At 27.9% G+C, this 14,470-nt stretch overlaps 1 protein-coding gene across 4 annotated transcripts in view; it reads right to left on the bottom strand.

Annotated features, from left to right (window-relative positions):
• Nucleotides 1-14,470, bottom strand: part of LOC129616596 (zwei Ig domain protein zig-8) — an 83,846-nt gene that overhangs the window by 67,997 nt on the left and 1,379 nt on the right. For 2 of the 4 annotated variants that reach the window (XM_055532226.1, XM_055532225.1), the window contains exons 2-3: nucleotides 13,557-13,600; nucleotides 13,283-13,397 (exon numbers count right to left, since the gene is read on the bottom strand). In XM_055532226.1, the coding sequence (XP_055388201.1) occupies nucleotides 13,283-13,355 (73 nt within the window). In that variant the 5' untranslated portion in view covers nucleotides 13,356-13,397; nucleotides 13,557-13,600. The remainder of the gene's footprint in view (nucleotides 1-13,282; nucleotides 13,398-13,556; nucleotides 13,601-14,470) is intronic. The other 2 variants (XM_055532224.1, XM_055532227.1) reach the window with 1 other exon arrangement.

Below are 14,470 nucleotides of genomic sequence, written 5' to 3'. Positions count from 1 at the left end.
CTTTTTTTTCAAAAAATTTTTGGAAAAGTGCTAAAAAGTATTATTTTATTTGTCGGTTTGCGTTTCTAGTAATATAAAGTTTGAAAGAAAAACGTGCTTTTGTTATACAAATATTTTTTCAGAAAATCTTAAAATAGGGCTATTTCGGGGCTAAAAAGTTCCAATGTCATATTTTTCTGGGACCCTGGAGGCAAAACCGTATCTAATTTCTTTTGTCCCATGTCTCTAGCCCTTCTAGATGTACCCGTACTTTTTGACACCTGAGAAATAGCTATATATATAATTTAAAATGGTATGGTTTTTGAAGAGTTATACGAAATATGAATAAGATATGGAATTATAAAGGGAAATTCAAGGTACTGCGTAGCCTAGTGGGTAGCGTGGTAGTCCTATACCCATAAGGTTAATGGATCAATGCTTGCCTGGGTGTTGCAGTATTTTTCTTTTTTTGGATTATTTTAAAAAAAAAATATTTTTTTATTTTGTTTAAAATTTTTGCTTTATTTTTTTACCGACCGTATTGTGTAAACAATAAGTAGGTTATGTGATGGAAACAAATTTCGCATATAGAGTTTTCGGAATGGACTTCTCCATAATAGGGAAGTGTAAATAAACTATTTTTAGCAACCTGTCGGTCTGTCGTTCTGAAGGTCCGTCGGTTTGTGTGTGCACGCGTGTATCTCTAGGTCGGCTGAACCGATTTTGATAAACACGTGCACATTAATATAATATTTTTATTCAAATATATGTATGTACATGAATGTATTTTGCTTTGCTGGTAGCGAATTGCTATTATTAATATTACTAATACTATTATTATTATAATTATTATTATTATAGTTATTATTATTATTGTTACTATTATTATTATTATTATTATTATTATTATTATTATTATTATTGTTATTATTATTATTATTATTATTACTTTTGTTATTGTTATTATTAACATTATCTTCATTCTTAATATTATTATTATTATTATTTTTATAATTATTATTGTTATTATTATTATCATTATTAATGTTATAATTAATTATTACTATTAATATTGTATTATTATTAGTATTATTAATATTATTATTATCATTATTATTATTGTCCACAATATTACTGCTATTAATAATATTATTATTATTATTATTGGTATTATTGTCATTATTCTTATTATTGTTATTATTATTGTATTATTATTATTACTATTCTTATTATTATTATTATTATTATTATTATTATTATAACTATATCTATTGTTATTACTATTTTATTATTATTATTATTGTTAATATTATTATTATTATTATAAATATTGTGATTATTATTATTGTTCTTATTATTATTAATATTATAATTATTTTTATTATAATTTTAATTATTATTTTATTATTATTGTTGGTTTTATTATTAATTTTATTATTATTGTTATTATTATTATTTTTATTGTTATTATTTTCATTGTTATTATTATTATTATTATTATTATTATTATTATTATTATTGTTAATATTATTACTACTATTATTATATTATTATTATTATTTTTATTATTTTTTGTTATTATTGTTATTATTTTTAATATTATTATTAATATTATTTTTACTCTTATTATTGTTATTATATTATCATTATTATTATTATCGTTAACGTTGTTATTATTTATGTTATTATTAATATTGTTCTTAATGTTATTGCTATTAATATTATTATTTCATTATTATTACTGTTAGTATTATTATTATTCTTATTATAATTATTATTATTATTATTTTTATTATTATAATTATAATTGTTATTAATATTACTGTTGTTATTATTATTATTATATTATTATTATTATTGTTATTATTATTATTATTATTATTATTATTATTATTATTATTAGAAATGTTGTTATAGGTATTTTTATTACTATTATTGTTATTGTTATTATTATTATTTTCATTATCATTATTATTATTATTAATTATTATAATTATTACTATTGTTATTATTATTATTCTAATCATTATTATTATATTATTATTATTATTATTATTATTATTTTTATTATTATTATTATTATTATTATTATTATTAGCAAAAAAATTGAGAAAAAAAATTTGGAAATTGAACGATTAAGGCAGAAAAAATATGATAACACAATCGAGATTAGTGGAATCCCAGATAATATATAAAATAAACTTGAAATAACAAATAAGGTGTTTAAGGAATTAGGTATACAAATAAAGCCAAACGAAAATGCCTGTATAGAAAAAGGGAGATTTTCAAAGCAAAAGTGATCACCGTAAAGTGACTAATAACAACATAAAAACCAAAATAATGGAACTTAGAAAAAAGAAAAAAATCAGACTATCCGCAGTAAGTCAAAATTTAAATACTAACGCAGTAGATAGCTACATTTTTATAAACGAAAAATTGACGGAATATAATAAGTTTTTATTTAAGAAAGTTAGAGACTTGAAAAGACAAAAAGTAATAAAATTTGCGTGGGTAAAATATGGCAAAATATTTATAAAAAGGGATGACAACGCAAGGGTTGTCGGAATCTATGATGACACGTCAATAAATGACTTTATGGAAAATACAAAAAATTGAATTTTCCCTGCCATTTTACCCAACTCACAATGAAGTTAAGTCTCTGAATGAAACTGCATTCCAAAAAAAATACTCTGTAAAAATACTGCGAGTATATATAAATATAAGAAGCTTAAACCATAAAGTTGACGAAATAGCATATATACTTGACACCATCCCTAATATTATACATGTAATTGTACTTACTGAAACGTGGACTATTCACAGCGATGATGATCGCATAAATAATTCGGGATATAAAAAAATTCTATGTTCTCGAAATCGAAAAAGCGTATTGCGCAATTTCCCCAGCTTAATAAATATAAATTTGTACTTAAGCCATAACATAAAATATAATATTATATCTATTGTATATTGTCCACCTGTTAGAGATAATCACCACAGAAATGATTTTTTTAAATTATTCGACACACACTTAGATTCACTAAATAATAAAAAGGCTGTTATTATTGGCGTTTTTAATTTTAACTTATTAGATAGATATAGAAAATGTAAAAAATTATAAAAGTATAATAATATCAAACGCATTCTTTATATCTAAAAAAATGATAGACGAACTAGAAAATAATTGCTACAAACTAATAGTAACAAAAACATTGACACAAAAAAAGTTATTGAGAGAATTAATTATGACTTATTAAGAGATCATTTACTTAACAATGAAATTTACCTTTTAAACTACAAGCTTACTACAGAAGATAAATGCAACATGTTGACAAGAAAAATTAATGAGACTGTAGTGAAGTAAATCACGGCAAATTGTAAAATTATACCGATATAGAAAAAGGGTGATGTAAGCGATATTGACAACTTCAGACCCATATCTGTATCATCAGTTATAAGTAAAATTATCGAATCTAGTGTAAATAAGCAAATAACAACTTACCTTGTTAAAAATAAACTAATTAGTAAAAGACAATACGCATTTAGGGAAAACTCTAATACAACAACCACTTTGTCTGATATTATTTCTTATATAGAGCAACAAATGTGTGAAAAAAGAAAAATTCGTGTTATGTTTTTCGATGTAAAAAAGGCGTTTGACACGATTGACAGAAATATACTACTAAAAGTTTTACAAAGTTATGGTGTATTAGGATCAGCACACAACTGGCTTAAAAGCTGCTTTCAAGGAAGGACCCAATTGAATGAACAAGAAAAAATCAGTTCTAGTGAGAATTCTGTGAATTGTGGTATAGTACAGGGTAGTTCACTAGGTACAACTTTGTTTCTTTGTTACATAAATGAAATGGCAAACTTAAAACTGTACGGAAAAATATTTATGTATGCAGGCGACCTACTAATAGTATATTCAGCGAATAGCTTTAAAGATATGGAATACGAAATAAATTATGATAATAAAATAATATACAAAACTATTTAATGATACTGTAACTACAAATTGACAATAAGTATAGAAATATAGAAGTATAGAAAATTTTAATTTAATATTTAATGATAATAAAATTGAAAGAGTAACAACATATAAATACCTCGGTATAACCTTAGATAGCGAACTCATCTGGAATCACCATACTGATGAATTAATGAAAACTTGTAGGAGAGTAGCAGGCATTTTTCGCTAAATATCGGGCCTAATCCCCGAAAAACAAAAAAGAGCACTATACTATAATTTATTTCATAGTTATATATCATATGCCATATTAATTTGGGGAAAAATGAATAATAAAAACTTCAACAATATCCAAAAATTGCAAAATAAAACTATAAAAAAACTATATGAACTTGAAATAAAAACACCAACGAATAATACATACGCATATTATAACATTTTAAATTAAGACAACAGCTAAAAGCAAACCAGATTCAACACATACATAAAATAAAACAACGGAAATATATCATCAAATATTAGCTTTACACAAGGAGTAATAATGCATCATCACAACACAAGAACAGCAAACGACATAAGAACTAGCAAAACTGCCATTTTACCCAACTCACAATGAAGTTAAGTCTCTGAATGAAACTGCATTCCAAAAAAAATACTCTGTAAAAATACTGCGAGTATATATAAATATAAGAAGCTTAAACCATAAAGTTGACGAAATAGTATATATACTTGACACCATCCCTAATATTATACATGTAATTGTACTTACTGAAACGTGGACTATTCACAGCGATGATGATCGCATAAATAATTCGGGATATAAAAAAATTCTATGTTCTCGAAATCGAAAAAGCGTATTGCGCAATTTCCCCAGCTTAATAAATATAAATTTGTACTTAAGCCATAACATAAAATATAATATTATATCTATTGTATATCGTCCACCTGTTAGAGATAATCACCACAGAAATGATTTTTTTAAATTATTCGACACACACTTAGATTCACTAAATAATAAAAAGGCTGTTATTATTGGCGTTTTTAATTTTAACTTATTAGATAGATATAGAAAATGTAAAAAATTATAAAAGTATAATAATATCAAACGCATTCTTTATATCTAAAAAAATGATAGACGAACTAGAAAATAATTGCTACAAACTAATAGTAACAAAAACATTGACACAAAAAAAGTTATTGAGAGAATTAATTATGACTTATTAAGAGATCATTTACTTAACAATGAAATTTACCTTTTAAACTACAAGCTTACTACAGAAGATAAATGCAACATGTTGACAAGAAAAATTAATGAGGCTGTAGTGAAGTAAATCACGGCAATAAAAACCATTAAAAACAATAAATATTCTAAGCCTTGGATTGATAGTGAAATTGTAGATTTAATTAAAAACAAGTAAAAACGTTTCACTCGGTATAAACCGATTGAATTATACCCTGCACCTTCCGTTATTACTCTCGAACATACATAGTCGAACCTGTGAAATCATTCTATAGAAACTTCACGGACATGTCTGACCTATAACTGTACATCCGACTGCCAAGTTTCTTGAATCTGACTATAATTTTTCCAAATATTTAAAATCAGCTTTTGGAGTTGTATGGCACATACCTGAACCTGTCAAGCAATTCCATCAAAACTTCACAAATATATCTGATCTATAATCGGACACACAACTGCCAACTTTCATGAATCTGACTTTATTATTTTTCTAAATATTAAGAATAAGGTTTTAGACTTGTATGGGAGCTACTCGAACCTGACAAGCAATTCTACCAAAACTTCAGATATATATCTGTCCTATAACTCGACACACAACTGCCAAGTTTCATGAATCTGACTTTATTATTTTTCCTAATATTTAAAATAAGCTTTTGGAGTTGTATGGCAAGTACCCGAACCTGTCAAGCAATTCCATCAAAACTTCAGAAATATGTCTGACCTATAATTGGACACACAACTGCCAAAGCTCACGAATCTGACTTTATTATTTTTCCAAATATTTAAAATAAGCTTTTAGACTTGTATGGGAGCTACTCGAACTTATCAAGCAATTCCACCAAAACTTCAGAAATATATCTGACCCATAACTCGACACAAAACTGCCAAGTTTCATGAATCTGACTTTATTATTTTTCCAAATATTTAAAATAAGCTTTTGGAGTTGTATGGCAAGTACCCGAACCTGTCAAGCAATTCCATCAAAACTTCAGAAATATATTTGACCTATAATTGGACATATGACTGCCAAATTTCATGAATCTGACTTTATTATTTTTCCGAATATAAAAAATTTGCTGTTGGAGTTGTATCGCAGCCACCCGAACCGGTGCAGCTATCCCATTATAATTTTTAGAGCATGTGTAGAATATAATTGGACACATGTATACAAAATTTTAAATTTATAGCTTTATTAGTTTTTGAAATATTTAAAATAAACTCTTTGAGTTGTATGGCAGCTACCCGAACCCGTTGTCCGAATTAGTCCAATAACAATAGGGCTCGTCCTTGGCACAAAAGAAAAAACTTGTGAAAGTTTGATGTCGATTGCATTATTCGTTTTTGAGTTATCGTGCGATCGGACGGACGGACGGACGGACAGACGGACATGTCTAAATCGACGCAGAATTTTACGCTGAGCAAGAATATATATATATGTCCATACCGCAGATGACTCCTTCAAGTAGTTACAAACTCCATACCAAAGTTAATATACCCTTCACGAAGTGCAGGGTATAAAAAAACTACCGGCGTGATAAATTGACTTTAAATTATGTGGGCAAATACATAAAAACCAAATATAATTACTGGTTAAAAGATTAACTAATTTGAAAAGATGGAAGAAAACAAAATTTTATGAAAGTAAATTTGAATCCTGTAAAAATGATGCAAAAAAAACCTGGAAAAATATTCAAAATATAATAATGCCGAATAAGAAACATGTAGACAACATGTTTTTTAGTGATTGTATCACTGAAAAACAAAAAATTTAAAAATTAAATGCATTTAATAAATAATATTACAGCACTATAGGTGCAATTCTATCTGCAAAAATAGAACACAATGTATTTTTTTTAAAGATAAAAGCAAATGTTAGATTCAAATTTGAAAAAGTAACATTAAGTGACACATATCAATGCATAAAAAACTTAAAAAATACGAATTCTGCTGGTGCAGATAATATAAACTGAAAAATTTAAAAAAAATCTTTTGAACTTTCAACTTTTCCCAAAGCAAATTGTAAAATTATACCGATATAGAAAAAGGGTGATGTAAGCGATATTGACAACTTCAGACCCATATCTGTATCATCAGTTATAAGTAAAATTATCGAATCTAGTGTAAATAAGCAAATAACAACTTACCTTGTTAAAAATATACTAATTAGTAAAAGACAATACGCATTTAGGGAAAACTCTAATACAACAACCACTTTGTCTGATATTATTTCTTATATAGAGCAACAAATGTGTGAAAAAAGAAAAATTGGTGTTATGTTTTTCGATGTAAAAAAGGCGTTTGACACGATTGACAGAAATATACTACTAAAAGTTTTACAAAGTTATGGTATATTAGGAACAGCACACAACTGGCTTAAAAGCTGCTTTCAAGGAAGGACCCAATTGAATGAACAAGAAAAAATCAGTTCTAGTGAGAATTCTGTGAATTGTGGTATAGTACAGGGTAGTTCACTAGGTACAACTTTGTTTCTTTGTTACATAAATGAAATGGCAAACTTAAAACTGTACGGAAAAATATTTATGTATGCAGGCGACCTACTAATAGTATATTCAGCGAATAGCTTTAAAGATATGGAATACGAAATAAATTATGATAATAAAATAATATACAAAACTATTTAATGATACTGTAACTACAAATTGACAATAAGTATAGAAATATAGAAGTATAGAAAATATTAATTTATTATTTAATGATAATAAAATTGAAAGAGTAACAACATATAAATACCTCGGTATAACCTTAGATAGCGAACTCATCTGGAATCACCATACTGATGAATTAATGAAAACTTGTAGGAGAGTAGCAGGCATTTTTCGCTAAATATCGGGCCTAATCCCCGAAAAACAAAAAAGAGCACTATACTATAATTTATTTCATAGTTATATATCATATGCCATATTAATTTGGGGAAAAATGAATAATAAAAACTTCAACAATATCCAAAAATTGCAAAATAAAACTATAAAAAAACTATATGAACTTGAAATAAAAACACCAACGAATAATACATACGCATATTATAACATTTTAAATTAAGACAACAGCTAAAAGCAAACCAGATTCAACACATACATAAAATAAAACAACGGAAATATATCATCAAATATTAGCTTTACACAAGGAGTAATAATGCATCATCACAACACAAGAACAGCAAACGACATAAGAACTAGCAAAACTGGGTCAAGTAACATTTTCAACAATGCTATTCGGGAATTTAACAATATTCCTGAATGGCTCAGATATGCAGACATAAACAGATTAAAAAGGAATGTAAACAAATTAGTTTGAACCAAAACCGACTTCAGGAACACTTTCTGACAACTTCAAGAACATTTTCTGATAATTGAGTCTATTTAAACCTTCTGTTAAATGCATTAGTCGAATGTATCTACAATATAATAAGCCTTTTATATATATGTAAATTTATAACGCATAAAGAAAAAAAAACATACTGTGTAAATAAATAAATAATAACATTTTGTACGAGCTTAGGCTCTTTTTGAGCTAAATTTGAAACTAATTAAATAAATAAAGAAATTATTACTATTGTCATTACTATTATTATTATTATATTATATCGACCGTCTATCACATTACCTACCTTTTGTTTATGTGTAAACAAAAGGTAGGTAATGTGATAGCAAATTTTGCATATCGAGTTTTCGGTGGGAATGCACTTCTCCATGTAGGGAAGGGCAAATAAATTATTTTTAGCAACCTGTCGGTCTGTCGGTCTGCGTGTACATGCGTGCATCTCAAGTTCGGCTGAACCGATTTTGATAAAATTTTATATGTAAGTTTATTTCGACCATGGCACGGATTGATCAACTTTTGGGATATATCAGGCCTCGGGAACTGCACTTTTTAGCGGGCCAGTTTTACATTTTTGATCATTTTAAAGAATATATTCAACCGATTGGCTTGAAATTTCATATATAAGCTTATATAAAGATCAGGGCTCGAAAACTGATCTGCGGACCGATTTCACATTTTTCACCATATCTACGGAACGAATTGATAGAATTTCTTGAAATTTGATATTTAAGTTCTGGTTGTTAGCGAAACTAACTGGGGAGCATTTAAGGGAATTCGGGTAACACAAAGCGAAATTCTACTAAGAGCCAAATTTACATTTTTTCTAGGTATGTTAACTATAAGCTTACTAATGTCCTAAAAATTGGAAAGAAGTATTAACCAGACATTTTTATAATATTCTGTAACATTTTCACTAAACAATACACTTTTCAGTCGGTAATGTGCTGATCACATTAGATTTTTTTTTAATGAATTAGGATACATTCAATGAAATTGCAATAAAGGGCACTTTTCCCGCGAAATTATTTTATTACTTTTTATAACAATAATTTCATTAACTTACATACTAAAAGCTTTAACTTCAAAATTGTTTCTTACAATAAGAAACTCAAAGAACTGATAATGTAATATTGAATATGAAACATGAAAATATAAGCAGCATAAGAAATTTTTATATACACCTTTGCACCACTATGACTATTTCTGAAATGTTTTTTGAATAATTTCTGCTAATTTTCTTCGTTGGTAACATATTCTAACATTTTATTGCATTTTCTAAGTTTAAGATTTTCGGTATATTATTCGCGATATATTTTTTGGATGACTTCAAAAAATTGGTCTTCTTTGGTATATTTACGTTGAAAGCGTTGGGGTTGCAATGGTTTCTTAAAATTGTTAAAGCTGTTTCATTGTTTAAGATTTTTAATTGAATTGACTTTTAATTTTAAGTTTTCTATTGAATGTATTTAAGTTTTGAACTCTAACTGAACCTGAAAACTATTTGATTTTTACCGAACGGATTGTGTATACAATAAGGTAGGTTTTGTGATGGTAAAAAATTTTGCATATCGAGTTTTTAGTGGAAACGCACTTCTCCATGATAGGGAAGAGTAAATAAACTATTTTTCGCAACCCGTCGGTCTGTAGATCTGTCAGTCTGTGTGTGCACGCGTGTATCTCAAGTTCGGCTGATCCGATTTCTGGTTCATCAACTTTTGGGATATATCAGGTCTCGGGAACTGCACTTTTTGACGGGCTTGTTTTACACTTTTTTTCGTCATTTTGAAGAAAGTATTCAACAGATTTATTTTAAATCAAATTTATAAGTTTTGCTCTGCCGTCAACCGCCTAACTTTTGGAAGAAATCAGGTGTCAGCAACTGGACGTTTACCACGGGCCAAATAATAATAAATTTTCCCGTATATAAAGAAAAATTCTCAACCGATTTCATTGAAATTTAATATTTAAATTCATGGTTAAAAGGCAATGAACCTATAAATTTTTTTTGAAAGGGCTCGAAAATTGGTCTGGGACCGATTTTACATTTTCTTCCATATCTACGGAACGAATTGATGGAATTTCTTGAAATTTCATATCTGAACTCGAAGTCATCAACAAACTATTCGTACAAATCGGTCGTCACAAAATGACACTCTACTAAGACCAAATTGATTTAATTTAATTAATAATGTAGCAAGTAAGTCTGGGTTATCCATAATCTTTAACTTATGAAACATTATTTACCTAATATTTTAGAAGTAAATAACCTTTGTCGAAGATTTAATATTTGTTAAAATTACAATACAATATCTTATTGTAATATATACTTGTAGTCCTCAACATATGTACATACTTAACACAAATTCGTTGAAAAACTCTATCAAAATTATATTATATTGCCAAGGCACAACCAGTCTAAAATCTAAAAACCAGTGACAGAATTACATTAGCGGCGGCCGAATAAACCTTGGAATTTAAACTTCCAAATATAATAGATTAAACCTAAATTTACGTGATACAAACGAAGTAGTCGTAGATCATCTAAAGTTGCCATAGATAAGGAAATATGATTGTCAGCGAATGCTTCACTTCGTCCGTTTTATTTTTTTATTTATTCATTTATACAACATTATATAATAAATTATCAAATAGATATTTTTTTGTGAACAGCGTGTGACCCGGACGCAATCTGCAAATTTTTGTTTTTACAAGTCTGTTACATATCTTGTACCGGAGGAGCAACGCGCGGCCAATGGCATCTAAGAAGGCTACCAGAGATACACCAGCTCTTCTGCCTTTTCGTATCTATGTAGTTTTTAATTTCTTTTGCCTTAGTTGATGGAAAATAAATAAATCTATTGAAGCAAGGACTACCTATAGCAGATCTGGCCTCCCTATCCGCAAAAACATTCCCACTTATATTGCAATGACCCGGTATCCACACTATTCTAATTCTTTTAGTGTAAGAAACAATAATATTACGAATCGCCCGAATGATTGGAATAATTAACAATTTTTGTTCATCAACTACAGCGTAAGCTACCCCCTCCGTAGTTTTAGGAGCATCTGTGTACACCCTATATGAATTAGGATTCGATTCTATAAGTGCCAAAAAATGCCGCTTGTGCTCAAAAACTATGAGCGTTCGTGCTAGACTTGCAGAAACGAGATATCGACGTATCAGTAAGTTTCTGTATTGAATCCAACGACCAAGGCCTAAAATTGTGTCCGTTTGGCAAAGAATTCTCGAAAACTATTCCCGCATTTTTAGATAATTGTTTAGCTCTGGCTAGCAAGGACTTATGGAGCACCACTATATCATTTTTATACAGCGCCGCGACTACCCTATTCAAGGGTCTACTTCTGTCACCATATTGATCATGAACAAACGTACAAGATAAAAAAATCTCTCCTTTCGGTAAAGGTCGGAAAACCTGACCAGTAACGTATCAACGTTTGTTTCTCAAGGCCCCCAAAGCCAGCCGAACAGCTTGATTCAATTGCACCTGGATATTTGAGTTTGAGTACAAAAACCATAAATCGAGATTGCATAATCAATGCTACCGATTTGCAAGCCTCTGGCAATCTGAAGTGTCACTTCCAAAGAAGGGCCAAATTTATTTCGAAAAGCTAACTTTAACAGGATGTTAGTTCTCTTTAATTTTTGGGCCAGTCGGTTAACAAGAGGTTCATAATTTAATCTCCTTGTAAACTCTAAACCTAATAGGGAGATTTTATTCTTGAACGGAACCCTACAGCCTTCATATGTCAAAGATCTCGTAAAACAGCTTCTTCCTCTGCATATATGGATGCCCTACAACTTATTTATGGGGAACCTTAACGGCACGTGAATCGCCCAATCTTTTAACAGTCAATGTGCGCTGTAGCCTTTCATCGATTTTATTATCTTTACCAACAGCACATTGTCTGCTTATATTAAGACACTAATGCCTCCGACTTGCTGCAAGTTCCTAGGTAACGACGCTATAAAAACATTGAACAAATGCACAGATAGAGATGATCCCAGAGGTATCCCTCTAAAAAGGTTTTTAACACCCTATGAACGAATGAATACTATTTACTCTTCATCCGTTTTATATTAATATGCAGTAGCCACGTCTAGTTGAAGATCAAATTTGGTTGAAGATTGAATATTGAATTTGATGACATACATAAAAATTTATTATTATATTCCACAAGCAATTGTTATTTTATTAGTCTCTTTAGCTTTTATTTTATTTTTTAAAGGTTTGTTTATCTACTTCATTCTTTTTATTTTACTAATGCACGCATGCAATAAAATTTTAGATTTTAACTAAAAATTATATTAAAAGCTAATTATATTTGACATTTAATTTAATGAATACATTACTGAAACCAATTTCATTCTTCAATCTCAAAATGCTCACAGCAAAGCCGCTACCCGAAATTTCCTAATTTTGTCGTCACAGAACACACTGAAATCAGGGCGAGGGATTGCAACTTTAATAAGCATTTCGGAAAAAGCTCAAAAAAGCTTCTTTACTATAAGTCACACGAGGGATTTTTATAAATATTTTGGTTAAATTTCAACCTGAAGACTTTTTCAAAAAGCCATATTTTACACTTATCGCAAGAAAATTAGCAACATCCATATTTCACAGTTCGAGTGTGATAAACAAAAAAAACATTAATTTTTTATAGGTATTTATATTTTTAGATATAGTAATTAATTAAATTAACTTATTAACTTAATCATAATAATAACTTACATATTGTGGAAGAACTCTTGTTTAACATTGCAATTAACACGCAAATTAATCCATATATATTTTTAATTTCCATAGCTCAAGAATTTGTTTATTTTTCAGACGATATACGTATGATCTAGAACATAAAGATTAAAAATTAATTCTTTTTGAAATATCAGTAGAATAATTAATTAAATATTAATACATATATGTAATAGGTGCGCATTGCGGAATTTGATTTTCAAAATTTGAATTAATTGTTAATTCAAATATTTAAAATCTTGTTAATATTTACCTGTTTTAATTTAAATGGCAGACAAAGCCTTCTGTAAAATTAATCTAGCAGGTGAAAAAAATAACAAAAGTACGGAAAATAAAAATTATAAAAAAATTAAAATCATGTTTTAAAAATTTTTCAATTAAAAATATAAGTGTAATAATTAAACTTGTTTTTATGCGTACGTATATTAAAGAAAATCAAATCTTTTGTATATTATACAAAGCTTATACGCATAAATATCTTAAATTAAATAAATTAAATACCCTTCTTCTATACCCCTTCAGATACGACGCGAAAAATGTTTTGACCTTTTTATAATAAATTAATCGAAAAATTTGTATAATTTCTGTTGCGTTAAGGGTCAAAATCTTAATGAACTATACCTACTAATAACAAAGACAAAGTGTTTAGTCAAACAGCTCTCTCGTCATAATAGTTAACCATTAACATCTTCTAATCAGGAAAAGCAATTAAATTTTTTAAGTTACTTGATTAATCCTAGCTTTATGCAATGACACATTAGTATAATATTAATAGACATCTATCTACATTAATTATAATATTAATTATAATAGACATCTGCTACATTACAAATAATTGTTTTGATTCATATTTATTGTTATATGCCTTTAATTTACGAAAAAGATTAGAAATTTGAGTAATACGAGTATGATCAACTACAATTTTTTTAGATAGTTTTTCTTCCAATATTTCTCCCATTTACAATTTTATATGATTTTCTGTTTTCCCAAATTATGTTGAAATCACCTAATATTATTATAATCATTCATTTCGTTTAAAATTTCTAAAATATATTTATTAAAATACGAAAGTGAAGTAAAATTACGTGGCGTTTTCAAAATCATATTTTTGCATGAAATTATGTTTTCATTAAGTTTATGATAATTTATACAAAAAATGAGGGGCAC

Source organism: Condylostylus longicornis, unplaced genomic scaffold, assembly GCF_029603195.1.
Source record: "Condylostylus longicornis isolate FDR11 unplaced genomic scaffold, ASM2960319v2 ptg000243l, whole genome shotgun sequence".
NCBI lineage: Eukaryota > Metazoa > Arthropoda > Insecta > Diptera > Dolichopodidae > Condylostylus > Condylostylus longicornis.
Note: the sequence above shows the minus strand (reverse complement) of the source record. Positions and strands in the feature narration are given on the sequence as shown.